General features: G+C 47.2%; 1 protein-coding gene across 1 annotated transcript in view; it reads left to right on the top strand.

Annotated features, from left to right (window-relative positions):
* eps8l3b (EPS8 signaling adaptor L3b) overlaps positions 1–12,247 on the top strand; it is a 92,872-nt gene that overhangs the window by 26,575 nt on the left and 54,050 nt on the right. The window contains exons 2-4 of the mRNA XM_086011097.1: positions 161–242; positions 9,364–9,440; positions 12,167–12,231. Coding sequence (XP_085867223.1) covers positions 181–242; positions 9,364–9,440; positions 12,167–12,231 — 204 coding nt within the window. The 5' untranslated portion in view covers positions 161–180. The remainder of the gene's footprint in view (positions 1–160; positions 243–9,363; positions 9,441–12,166; positions 12,232–12,247) is intronic.

The following is a 12,247-nucleotide window of genomic DNA, read 5'->3' as shown; positions in this document are numbered from 1 at the left end:
TGTATAAATGCATGTGCTTTTGTCCTTAACACTTTCTTGTCTTCTCCCTACCCAATCCTCTCTTGCCTTACCCAACCCCCTTCTCATACCCAGACGCCTGTGCTATTCTTGCACCTCCTGTCTACCAGGAAATATTAAGGTTTATTCATTTACTTTGCAGGATCCCAATCCGTGACAGCGATGTATGGAGATTATGGCAATCGACGCATTCCAGATTATGATGAAAGCCATTTCCAGGCCAAGTACGTCTCTGAACTTACCTTAATGAGCACTCCTAACAATCGCAACTTACAGTGAAACATTTCAGTACCTGCAGATAAATCAGGGCAACTCAGCTGAAGTAAGCCAATTGAAATGATAGAAACCAGAGGAATAGCTAGAAAAATACAATAAGCTCGCCAGCTACCCTAATGTCGCTCCCCTCACCCCCCCCCCCCCACCCCTTAGCCCTGCATAACCCATGAACCAACCCAGGGACCCTTCACTATGCCCTATGACTTTTTAGTATTGCCAATTTGCGCAATTTTGACCCTGGCATTCGTTCAGCAGTGTTAATCGTTGTTTTTACAAGTAAGTGTTGATTTGATAAACTTTATCATGGTGCCTTTATTTCTTTATTGGAGTGACTGCTGCCAATAAGAACATAAGAACATAAGAAATAGGAGCAGGAGTAGGCCAATCGGCCCCTCGAACCTGCTCCGCCATTCAATAAGATCATGGCTCATCTGATCCTAACCGCCAATCTACTATCACAGAACCATCTCCTGAATCTAACAGAATTAGACACATGAAATAGGAGCAGGATCAGGCTACATGGCCCCTGGGCCCGCTCCGCTACCCACAGGGCCATGTCCGATCCGAACCTAGACTCATGTCCAAATTCCTGCCCGCTCCCCGTAACCCTTAATTCCCTTTACTTCTAGGAAACTGTCTATTTCTGTTTTAAATTTATGTAATGATGTAGCTTCTACAGCTTTTTGGGGCAGCATATTCCATGGACCTACCACCCTCTGAGTGAAGTAGTTCCTCCTCATCTCAGTTTTGAAAGAGCAGCCCCTTATTCTAAGACTATGCCCCCTAGTTCTAGTTTCAGCCATCATCGGGAAAATCCTCCCCGCATCCACCCAATCCAACCCCTTCACAATCTTATATGTTTCAATAAGATCGCCTCTCATTCTTCTGAACTCCAATGACTAGAGTCCCAATCTACTCAACCTCTCCTCATATGTCCATCCCCTCATCCCCGGGATTAACTGAGTGAACCTTCTTTGTACTGACTCGAGAGCAAGTATGTCTTTTCTTAAGTATGGACACCAAAACTGTATGCAGTATTCCAGGTGCGGTCTCACCAATACCTTGTACAACTGAAGCAATACCTCCCTATTTTTATATTCTATCCCCCTAGCAATGAAAGCCAACATTCCATTGGCCTTCTTAATCACTTGCTGCACCTGCATACTAACCTTTTGAGTTTCGTGCACCAGGACCCCCAGATCCCTTTGTACTTCAGTACTTTCCAGTTTCTTGCCATTACGATAATAACTTGCTCTACGATTTTTCCTGCCAAAATTTTGAACTTTATTGAGTTTGAACTCATACCACCATAAATTGCATTTATATAGCGCCTATAACACAACAAAATGCCCCAAGATGCTTCACAAAAGCGTTATAAAACAAAATTTGACACCAAGCCACATAAGAAGATATTGGGGCAGATGACCAAAAGCTTGGTCAGAGAGGTAGGTTTTAAGGAGCAACTTTAAAGGAGGAGAGAGAGAGGTAGCGAGACGAAGAGGTTTAGGGAGGGAATTCCAGAGCTTAGGGCCCAGGCAGCTAAAGGCACGGCCACCAATGGCAGAGCGATTAAAATTACAAGGCAAGAACTTGCATTCATATGGAATCATTTACATCCTCAGGACACCCCAAAGCACTTCACAACAAAATAATTGCTTCGGAAGTATAATCATCGCTATTACTTTGGCAAATGCGGTGGCCAATTTGCACACAGCAAGATCCCACAAATGAGATGAATGACCAGTTGTCCCTTATGGTGGTGTTGGTGGAGGGAAGAATGTTGACTGAGCCACTGGGAGGACTCCCCTGTTCTCCTTCACAGTGTCATAGGATTCACTTCCATCCAATGCGAACAGGCAGATGAGGCTCTGCTGTCTCCTCCAAGCGCTGCCGTCTCTGACAATACAGCCCTCCCTCAGTACTGTCCTGTCAGCCTGGATTATGTGCTCAAATCCTAAATGTGGGACTTAACTCACAACCTTCTAAATTCAGAGTCAAGAGTAATTCCAACTCAGCCTAGCTCATTCCTGTGGGGAAATGTATGAGAACTCCATCAATGACTCTACAGTGCAGGAAAAGTGTAATTTACAATTATTAGTTAATAATTTTAAATTATGAACATTAATTTCAATTTTACTGAGCTAACTTCTATCTAATTTTTTTTTCATTCTGACTCCTTCTCGTTCTGCCTATAGTATGCACCCTATTATAGAATTATTGACCCGATAGTAAGCACTCTATTTGTGTGTCAGTTGGGAGCACACTTGCCTCTACAGTCAGAAGGTTGTGGGTTCAGGTCCCACTCCAGAGACTTGAGCACAAAAATCTAGGCTGGCAGCGCAGTGCCGAGGGAGTGCTGCACTGTCAGAGGTGCCGTCTTTCAGTTAAGACATTAAAATGAGGCCCCCTCTGCCCTCTCAGGTGGAAGTAAAAGATCCCGCGGCACTATTTCGAAGAAGAGCAGGGGAGTTCTGTCCGGGCCAATATTTATCCCTCAAATTAACATCACAAAAACAGATGATTTAGTCATTATCCCATTGCTGTTTGTGGGAGCTTGCTGTGTGCAATTTTTGGCTGCTGTGTTTCCCACATTATAACAGTGACCACACTTCAAAAAGTACTTCATTGGCTGTAACTGCACTTTGGGACGTCCTGTGGTCATGAAAGGCGCTATAGGAACGCAAGTCTTTCCTTCTTTTACTAAAATAGAGCTGTCAACCCTATAGTTTTCCAGTGGGGGAATGCCTGGCCTCTGCCCGGCAACAGTGCCATGACCACCAGGTGGGGAAATCACTAGGGCTGACCGTGCCCTCTCACTCTGTAGCAGCGCATGTTGCCATGGTCTGGAGATTGGCCCTCCAGCAAGACGTTTGGCTGAGATTTTGGCCGCTGGACAAAGAGCCAGTGAGCAAGACTGCTCTGAATTTACATATTGCAGCATCATAAGCATCTCAATTTCCTCCCCCAAGAGAGATTTGACAGAGGAAGCACTGTGTTACAATTAGAAAGACTGCCAAATGAACTCACTTTCTGGAACCATTTTGTACCATGCTGGCTGCTGATATATTTTGAAGTAATTATGGAATAAAATTCTGTTTATAGATAGATTTGACTGCTGGGCTGGTGTAGAGATGGCACCAAAATAAAAACAGAAAATGCTGGAAATACTATGGCACCACCTCTGCACATGGGTCAATCCTGGATACTAGGCAATGGAGCAGCATTTAAATAGTAGAATAGCTGACAGATGCAAGAGTGGGCCCTGGGGACAGATTTAAATGTTGGCAAAATGGACAGCTGGGAAATGTGGTTGTGAAAATTGATTTAATTGCTGGGATAATAGAGATTTGGCCGAGTTATCCGACAGGAGATTAAGGAGGATGGAGACGTTTGAAGTCACTGTTGTAATATAGGAAACACGGCAGCCAATTTGTGCACAGCAAGCTTCCACAATCAGCAATGTGATAATGACCAGATCATCTGTTTTAGTGACGTTGATTGAGGACTAAAGTATTGAAATAATGCCGTGGGGTCTTTTACGTCCACCCGAGAGAGCAGACGGGGCCTCGGTTTAACCTCTCAGCCAAAAGACGGCACCTCCGACAGTGCAGCACTCCCTCGGTACTGCATCGCCTGCCTAAGCTTAGTTTTCCAATCGATAACTCCGTTCTCTTCACCCCATTATATGCAATTTCAACATACCGAGCGCTTTCTTTATGTTGAGAAGCTGAGGTGAAAGGTTGGGGCCCACAATACACAACACCAGTAAAAGAGAACATAAGAACATAAGGAATAGGTGCAGGAGTAGGCCATTCGGCCCCTCAAGCCTGCTCTGCCATTCCATAAGATCATGGCTGATCTTCGACCTCAACTCCACCTTCCTGCACTATCCCCATATCCCTTGATTCCCTTAATAACCACAAAACTATTGATCTATTGAAAAAGACAAAGTAGACAAAGATTTAGTGGTCAGCCGACACTAAACTCGGGGTATAAAGGCTGAAGGATGGAAAAGGGTCCACAGTTTGAGGTCTTAATAAAGAATTAGAGTGGCAGGTGATACAGTGAGTCTTAATTTTAACACAATGAGGATATATGGAAAGAATCAAAGAAAGAAAGACTTGCATTTCAGTAGTGCCTTTCACAACCTCAGAATGTCCCAAAGCGCTTCACAGCCAATGTTGTTTCGTATGACGGGCAAAGCTTATAATGGGATGTCTCGTTTGGCTCTCCATTCGACGGCCTCCTGAGATGCCGAGTGGAGAAATGAGGCGCCTCCAGGAACAGATCTCAGTGGGCAGGTTGACGTGATGTGTCCTGTGGTCTGGGACTCATGGCCACAGTCACACTTCGGGTCGTTCCCTCATCGTCTACTTGTGGAGTAGGAGGCCGCATCGTCCATGGCCTGTGTGGATTCAGTTGAGCGCTGCCCACTGTCTTCGAGGGAGGTCGAAGCCGGGGACCTCTGCTGTTGGGTCAGTGATGAGGTGTTGGGTCAGTGATGAGGTGTTGGGTCAGTGATGAGGTGTTGGGTCAGTGATGAGATGTTGGGTCAGTGATGAAGTGTTGGGTCTTTATGTTGCCATGCAACAGCGCCACGTGTGTCAGCACGTAGCGCTGCGGTATTACAGACCTCCCGCCCCTGATTAAAGGTGAGGGGCCTAGCGCAGCACGCCTGCTGGACCACCGGGGTGCCGGGAAAACAGTCCGATTGCGGCCAGCACCCCGCAGGAGGAGGTGAGAGGGGGCAGGTGCTGGCAGGTGGCCCCAAAAAAAAAGGCCACCCGGCACCTGCCCTTTAATTTGCGATGCCTCGGCCGCAAACACGGCACTCTGACCCTGTCGGACACAGCGTCCGGCAGTAGGTAAGGGGGCGCGACTGAAGTTTACGTCATCGGCGGAGGCGCGGTGCCGCAGGGCGCTACCGGCTACTGCCGTCGCTAACCTCCTGCTGGATTTCACGGGAGGCGTTAGCGGCGCCGCGCCCATTCGCTAGGGGCGCAAACGGGAGGCACAAAGCAACCCAATTTTTCCCCCTTACTGTCATCCCACTATAGTTGGGGAAGAATTCTGTGTTGCACTTTAGTCCCTCGAGCAAAATGGGTGCAAGCCTTTGTCCTTTCAATAAATACAACAAGGAGAGGAATGGCCCCCTCTATAGTTCCAATAGACTAATCCTCCTCTTGGCATCCACCCTCATTCCACATCATTCAGTTATAATCACTTCCTTTCCAATGGACCTTATTCTTAATAAACAACCTGAATGAACAACACCATTGACTACGATGATACGGTAGCAAAATACTGCGGATGCTAGAAATCCGAAATAACAACAGAAAACGCTGGAGAAACTCAGCAGGCCAGGGCAACGTCCGTGGAGAGAGAAACAGAGTCAACGTTTCAGGTCGAAGACCCTTCGTCAGAACTGGAAAAAAGCAGGAAATGGAACAGGTTTAGGGGCTGGGAAAAGGGGGAGGGGATGAAAGAACAAAAGGGAAGGTCAGTGATGGGATAGAAAGCAGGAGAGATTAAGAGACATTGAGAGACATTAAGTGATAGTCAAGGCGAGAGGAGGTGGTAATAGGACAGGTTAAGGGGGCAATTTACTATTTGCCCCCATTAAAGAGAATACAAATGGTTTGACAAACCCTTCTATCCACCCCGACACAGCAGAACGACGTTGGACCAAATCACTTCCTATTGATTCCCGTTGAATAAAATTTCAATGAAGCCACAGTTTATTTAACAGCTTGATCTGGGTGAGGTTTTCCAAGCCACGGCACTTTCAAATGCAGCACTGAGGGAGCGCTGCATTGTCTTTCAAGTGAGACGCGAGCCCGAGGACCTGTCTGCCTTTATGGTTCAGTGTAAAAGATCCCTAGGGAGTTCTCCCGGAGTCTTGGCCAACATTGATCTCTTGACCAACGCCACCCGAAGCAGATTAACTGGTCACTCGTCTCACTCGCTGTTCATGGGACCTTGCTGTGCGCAAATTCATTACCATATTTACCTATGAAACAACAGTGGTCACACCTTAAAAAAGGTGCGAAGTACTTTGGGATGTCTGAGGATGTGAAAGGTGACGTAAGAAAACTACTAGGGCACTTGGTTTAAGCGTTAAACAAAGCTTTAATCAACTGTTTTACAACATGGAGGTCTGGTTGTGTCCTTCACTAGTTCTTGTTAAGAATGTCCTGCGCAAGCTGGGCCCGTGCCCGAGTATTTATACTCTCCCTGGACAGCACCACCCGTAGGCCGCTCAGTATTATTTCATCAGTCTTTCTTTCATGAGTGACTGATTCATGTCAAAAGGCACTGCAGTAATGCAGTTTATTTCTCTTATTTTTAGGCCAATATCCTCAGGTATGCTAAAACAAATTGCAATTAATTTGGTGTAAAATTGACATGTGCAATATCAGCCTTAATTTGTTCATATGAAATTCCTCAGGCTTCTGTTTTAACACGGACTTTAACCTGTTAATTGAAACAAAAGCAAAATACTGCGGATGCTGGAAATTTGAAATAAAAACAGAAAATGCCGGAAATACTCAGCAGGTCAGGCAGCCTCTGTGGAGAGAGAAACAGAGTTAATGGGGCGATTTTCCCAGCCCTGGGGAGGCGGGTATGGAGGCGGGACTGCCGGGAAAATGGCAGAAAGTGGGAGTGGGTACTGACCCCGCTCCCAACCCGCCTTCGTGCCATCTTCCCGGGAGACGGGTTCCCGAGTCGCGCAGGGACCCGTCTCCTCGAGGCGGGAAGGGGATTACAGCCAATTAACTGCCCGTTAACAGGTAGTTAGCAGGCAGTTAAGAGGCTTATCCCCATTTTACACCAGCAATTGCGGGCTTCCCGATGGCTGCGAACCTCGCCAGGGTCAGCGAGGCGAGCAGTGGGTCTGCGGGGGTGAGAGGGGTCGAAAAGTCCGCTGTGGAGGTGAGTGATGGGTGCAAGTGTGGAGAGGTAAGTATGGGAGGTGAGTGTAAAGTATTGGAAAAAGTTTCCTTACCTTTGTTTCTTCCTACAGGCTTCAATCGTTGGGGATCCGGAGGCTCCGGCATCTCCACGGCAGAGATGACAGAATGGCTGCTGCATTCTCAGATGCAACAACCATCTGATTTCTGCTCAGGAAATAGGTTTGGTGAGCCTTGAGTACAAGAACTCACCAAACAACAGAGAATGTCAGTGTTTGAGTGACAGCTTCTCAAAGCTGTCAAACGCTGACAATTCATCTGTCAAAAATTTTTGACAGATGAAACATCATACGCTGACGTCCTCTGTCACTGGCTTTCCCTTAATTGGCCTGCTAAGCCCACAGGGCAGGCGTAACAAGGTCAATCAAGGGAAAATAGCGTGGGATGGCCAGACGTCGTTGGGGGCGGGACTGAAACCCAACAACCAGCAGTCCCGCCCCTAATGCGTCCCCATTGATAAAATCCAGCCCAATGTTTCAGCTCGATGACCTTTTGTCAGAACTGGAAAAAGTTAGAGAGGTAGCAGTTTTTAAGCAAGTGCAGAGGCAGGGAAAGGGGGGGGGGGCGATAAAAGAACAAAAGGGAAGGTCTGTGATAGGGTGGAAGGCAGGAGAGATTAAATGGCAAAACATTGTGATTGTTTGCTAATAGCGCTTAGCAGCATTTCACACTTTTTGCTTGGTTCAATGATGGTGAGAGGCGAAAGAAGATGGTAATGGGACAACTAAAGAAACAGATGATGGGTCTAGAGGAGGTGTAAATGGGAATAGCAGAATCATCAGCAACAGCTGCCATCCGAAAAAATGGGGCGGGGAGGTTATGGCCTGAAATTGTTGAACTCGATGTTGAGTCCAGAAAGCTGTAAAGTGCCTAATCGAAAGATGAGGTGCTGTCCCTTGAGCTTATGTTGAGCTTCATTGGAACAGTGTAGGAGGCCGAGGACAGAGAGGTCAGAGTGGGAATGGAGCGGAGAATCAAAATGACAGACGACCGGGAGCTCGGGGTCACGCTTGCGGGCTGAACGAAGATGTTCCGCAAAGCGGTCTCCCAATCTGCGTTGGGTCTCCCCAATGTAGAGGAGACCACATCGTGAGCAGCGAATACAGTACACTAAACCTGTTGATTGTGATTGTTTGCTAATAGCGCTTAGCAGCATTTCACACTTTTTGCTTGGTTCAGTTTAGTTGGTTGGCCCAGAAATTCGGGTCCTAACGCGTGAGTACGGACGGAGTACTCACGCGTGGACCCGATGGAAGTGCCGGAATCGTGCATGCACTACGCATGCGCGGGAAACCGGCACTTCCGATCCTCTGAACCAAGGGGTTCAGAGGTCGAACGCGTGCGCGCGGGAGTCTGCGCGTGCACGTTGAACTTCCTTTTTTTTTCCCAGGTTTTAACGTGCGGGTAAGTCTGTACATTTTAGAAATGTAAAAAGCAGCCGTAAGGACTTCATTTTCAAAGATAAGTGGTCAATTATTTAAAATTAAACATTTTTTCCACAGGTTTTTTTACTTTTAAATACTTTAAAGCAAGGTAAGTTTATTTTTAGCCCTTTTTTTTATAAAATTATTTTTTTCAAAAATTTAAATTTTTGTTTAAAATGGTTATTTAATGTCATTTATAGTTTATTTACAAAGTGTGATGTTTTTAAAAAATTTATTTGAAGGTAAAGTACCGTTTTACAGCCTCAGCATTTATACGTTTTGACAGGTCTATCTGTCAAGACTTATGAATGGAGCATTCCCTGCTCCGATTGGCTGCCTGTTGCTCACGTGATCCCAGGGGACGCTTCGCACTAACTACACCCCTGGGACACGCCAGCATAGCGCGCCGGCCTCTGGGACAGGCCTCGGAGAGGAATTCCACGCAGGCCAAGAGGTCAACTGCCGGCGCGCTAGGTAAGTGTAGGTCGGGGGCTTGCACCCGCGGGAAGCCCCCAACCCGAATTTCTGGGTTCCTGTCATTTTACTAAACTTGACGAGGCTCCTGTCTGTATATCCTGGATTCATCCAAATTAAATAACAAACATTATAAAACCACAGATGGAAAACATTGGTTTCGTATGTTTATAAGCATTTTGTATTTTTTTTGTCACTAGTGGGTTTCCGCCTGAAAAATCTCCCTTCCAAAGGTGTCAAAGCATCTCCAACAGACCAACTGCAAAAACCATTTATCGTAAGTGTTGGAACTTAGTTACCTGTTTGAGAGTTACCAGGATAGTTCTGCACCGCGTACAGAATAAGGTTAAAGAGCAGCCTGTTATAGAGATCTTTCATTTATATGTTTCCAAATTTTGGTAATTCATCCATGTTCTAACTGTGACATCTTTTTTTATCCAATCACAAGCACAAGATTTTTCCCAATTGTCTCTCCCACTTCCGAGTGTGCTGCCCCTTTCTGGGTATTTCTGTAATACTAATTCATGGGATGTGGGCATCAATGACAAGGCCAGCATTTATTGCCCATCCCTAGTTGCCCTTGAGAAGGTGGTGGTGAGCCGCCGACTTGAACCGCAGTCCGTGCGGTGAAGGTGCTCCCTCAGTGCTGTTAGGGAGGGAGTTCTAGGATTTTGGGCCAGCAACATCAAAGGAATGGCCGATATATTTCCACGTCGGGATGGTGTGTGCTCCACTGTTGAGCATGCATGTAGTCTTGTGTTGTAGTTTCACCAGGTTGGCATCTCATTTTCAGGGAAACATAGAAACATAGAAGATAGGAGCAGGAGTAGGCCATTCGGCCCCTCGAGCCTGTTCCGCCATTTAATGTGATCATGGCTGATCATCCAAATTCAGTACCCTGTCCCTGCCTTCTCCCCACATCCCTTGATCCCTTTAGCCTTAAGAAATATATCTAACTCCTTCTTGAATATATTTAATAAGTTGGCTTCAACTGCCTACTGTGGTGGAGAATTCCACAGGTTCACCACTCTCTGGGTGAAGAAATTCCTCCTCATCTCAGTCCTAAATGGCTTACCCCCTTATCCTTAGACTGTGACCCCTGGTTCTGGACTCCCCCGCCATCGGGAACATCCTTCCTGCATCTAGTCTGTCTAGTCCTGTTAGAATTTTGTAAGTTTTGTAAGTTTCAATGAGATACAACTGTTCTTCTACATTCCTCATTGAACCAGGGTTGGTCACCTGGCTTGACGGTGATGGAAGGAGTAAGAGATACGCTGGGCCACGAGGTTACACACTGTGGAGGTGTACAATTCTGCTGTTGCTGATGGCCCAGAGCGCCTCACGGATAGTATGGTGGATGGATGGCCACCCTTGCAGCAGTTTGCTCAAGTGGCATTCCTCCCTATGTGGGTCTAGACATTAAACATCAGCAGGCTATTCAACCATAAAAGGCATCACAGCCAAACCCCAGCCTGTTTCACCCAACATTCAAACATGCAGGCATCAATGGATGGTGATCATTACCAGGAACCCTGGGTGATGTCTCCTCACAGTGGGATTGATAATACGGTACTACAGTATGCTAAGGGGGAAAAATTCAGTTGTTTGCGCCTCCCGTTAGCGCCTTAAGAGGGCGCTAATTGGGGCGCAAAGCAACTAGCGCCCGGGCGCGGCGATGTTTGCGCCGCTTGCGAAATTAACTAGACATTTTGCGGCGGCGCTAAACACTACCGCCATGATCTCCTGCGCCAGCAGATCGTGACGTCAGTCGAGTGCGCAACGCCCCGTTAGCGCCCCGGACCGGATATTGAGTGGCGCCCCCTGCCTTACTGCCTGCCGCTAGCAACGACAGGTTGAGGGGAGCGTTTTGCTGTCAGAAAGGGACTGGGGGAGCGCTATTTAAAGGCGACCGCTTCCTGCCTTTTTTGTCGGTGACATTTTTGCACCACGCATTCTGAGAGAGAGAGAGAGAGAGAGACTTCTGGAGAGATTCAACGCTGTGTGAAGGAGTTTTGAGTACTGAGCAGCACTTTGCAGGTTCATTTTGATTTGCCCTTCCTTGCTTCGCCAGCGCTCTGAGGTAGCGCCTCACTCCTCGGCCTTTGCGCCTTAAGACAGGTGTGAAGTGCCTGATTTAGCGCTCCAATTACCTCCAGGGGCGATAAAAGCCAAGTTTGCCATCGGAGGCGACAATTAGCGCCAGGCGCTAAACTTTGCGCATGGCCGATAATGGCGCCCCAAATGGGGCGATACTGAATTTTTCCTCCTAGGTTCAGTGCAATATTATAACACAAGAATCTCTGTAGTACAACAACTCTTTACCAACATCCTGCCAATCGATTGCGAACAACAGTCTGCCAATCCTGTGGAGCCAACATCACAAAGGAGCGCTGCATCCCTCCACGGACGGCAAATCTGTGGTGAGATCAGAAGTCTCCTGAAATTAGCTCAAAACCCTCGAATGGCTTTTTACCATGGAGTGAGCTGAGAAGATGGCCACACTTGCAGCCCTTCTGCTCCATGGGAGGTTTCTGTCCTCCCTGAGCTCGCCGAAGGTCACCTGCGTTACAATGTGACAGGTGTACCGCCCCAGTCAAACTCCCCACCTGCCACCATCCCCTCGGTATTTTCAACAGAATTGGGAGCAGCGCATTGTCAGGCTCTGATCTCGGGTACAGGTAACGTCCCCTCAGGTTAACATATTACAACTCACCCTTGCATAGTTGTTGCCGTCTTTACTCTCCTATGTGTTCGAATTCTCTACCCAAGAGGGCTGCGGATGCTGAGTCATTGAGTATATTCAAGGATGAGATCGATTGATTTTCGGACTCTAAGGGAAATCAAGGGATATGGGGATTGGGCAGGATAGTGGAGTTGAGGTCGAAGATCAGCCATGATCTTATTGAATGGCGGAGCAGGCTCGAGGGGCCGTATGGCCTACTCCTGCTCCTATTTCTTATGTTCATATGTTCTTAATCGTCTCTGTCTCTCACTATTTAACAGAGCAAAGAAAAGCCTATGCACAGGTGCTTAACTCCGGAGACGACCTCGTCCAGTATCATGTCGAGGTTTGTGCCACACCTT

Source organism: Somniosus microcephalus, chromosome 18 (assembly GCF_052327205.1).
Source record: "Somniosus microcephalus isolate GS21.2 chromosome 18, FLI_Smic_1.0, whole genome shotgun sequence".
Classification (NCBI taxonomy): Eukaryota; Metazoa; Chordata; class Chondrichthyes; order Squaliformes; family Somniosidae; genus Somniosus; species Somniosus microcephalus.
This window is presented reverse-complemented; position numbering and strand designations above follow the sequence as displayed.